General features: G+C 33.5%; 1 protein-coding gene across 1 annotated transcript; it reads right to left on the bottom strand.

Moving 5' to 3' along the window:
• Positions 1–1,211: 1,211 nt before the first annotated feature.
• On the bottom strand, positions 1,212–1,523 carry NAEGRDRAFT_77038 (uncharacterized protein; the record flags this gene model as incomplete). Its single annotated transcript, XM_002668006.1, has 1 exon — positions 1,212–1,523. One exon carries the CDS (start codon positions 1,521–1,523, stop codon positions 1,212–1,214), a length of 312 nt encoding a protein of 103 aa, XP_002668052.1.
• Positions 1,524–1,559: the final 36 nt, after the last annotated feature.

Genomic DNA, 1,559 nt, shown 5'->3' with positions numbered 1-1,559 from the left:
ACTCCAAATTATCATATAAATTATTTTTCATTCTTTCCATACTATGCAATTCAATATCTGCCGATGATTTTTCGTCTTGTGGCTTTGAAATTTTAATAATTTCTCCATCACAAATCATTGACAGAGACGATTTCCTTTCCTCTTCCGAAATAATGGGAGGAACTCTAATAAAATTATATTGAAGGAAATCATTGGGTATTGATGAATTATTTGAAATCTTTTCCTTTGGTTCGAAATATAATCCTAATTGTGGAATATTATTAATAAATTCCTTTTCTGCCGAGTCTTGAAATCCGATCTCCTCTTCTTCATCATCAATATTTATTGCATTTTTTGTATTATTATTTAAATTACTACCCAAAGATACTTCATCGCTAAACGTTGAGTTTGTATTGTTGAGGAGGGAAAGTAATTCCGAGCTGAAGAGGTTTTGATTCATTTTTTTTAAAGATCGTCCCTCAAAAAAATACCTCAACGTCTAGTACGTTTGTGCGGTTTTCTAGATTGACCAAGATGCAAGTAGCACAGCGCTAAACTATCGCCGTAACTTTCGGCATCGAGGTTTAGATGGATTCAAACTATGTATTGTTTATTCTTGTCTGTAGAATAACATATAGCTATCTTCTGTCAAAGATTTAAAGCAGGTTTCTTTAGTTTAGCACGGGCAAAACAATGTAAAGATACCGAGGCGTGGAGAGTAATGATTTAATTATGAACAGAAAGGAAATTTTATAAGAATATAATCAAAGAGAATAGATATTGTAGAACGTTACGTAAGAATTTTATTGCAGCGTAAGAGATGGTATTGGATCACCTTCTCGATATCCTTGACAGATATTTCAGATGCTTCCCCATTTAATTTTCTATTATTTCGCGATGTTTACTTTCCCTATGGTTTCCATTAGTCACGGTCTAACTCTTGGTTAGTTTCCAACTATGCAACTTAAAGGCTAGGCGATAACTCCACTCCTAAAAGTCCCCGTCCAATGACGAAGCTGTGAATGAACTTTGTTCCTACGATACACACTCCAAAAGTACACCATCACAAGAGTGCTTGGTCGAGAATCTGAATAGATTCGAAAAATTGTAGTGTATAATAATCGGTATTATAAATTTTTTTTAAAGATTTTGTAATCCTTTTTTTCTTGTTTGTTGGAAAATTGAGCTTGTGGAATCTTGAATATAGGGGAGAACTGGTTTATCTATTAAAATTACAGACTAGACGCATCCATCATGGCCCTTAGAGCGAGGAGTAAATTCTTTTGCTTTAAATTTTCTTTCTCTAGAGCTTTTTTAGATTCTTTCAACTCTTCATTTTCTGTTTTTAAATCCTTGGACAGTTTCAGTAGCTTTCTGTTCATTTCTACCAGTTTACTTCCATCCAAATCTTCAATCGAACGTTTCTTGGAATTATTCTTTATGAAAGTATCGAGATATCCAACATCTGACTGATCTGGTATAACACTGGAGAAATTTTCCATCTTTTCCTCAATTTCCTTCTGTGATTCTGTACTTCTTCTCATCAAGTTCCATGGATATGATATAATTGAATGGGTTTA

This window comes from Naegleria gruberi (genome assembly GCF_000004985.1).
Source record: "Naegleria gruberi genomic scaffold NAEGRscaffold_920, whole genome shotgun sequence".
NCBI classification, from domain to species: Eukaryota; Heterolobosea; class Eutetramitea; order Acrasida; family Naegleriidae; genus Naegleria; species Naegleria gruberi.
Note: the sequence above shows the minus strand (reverse complement) of the source record. Positions and strands in the feature narration are given on the sequence as shown.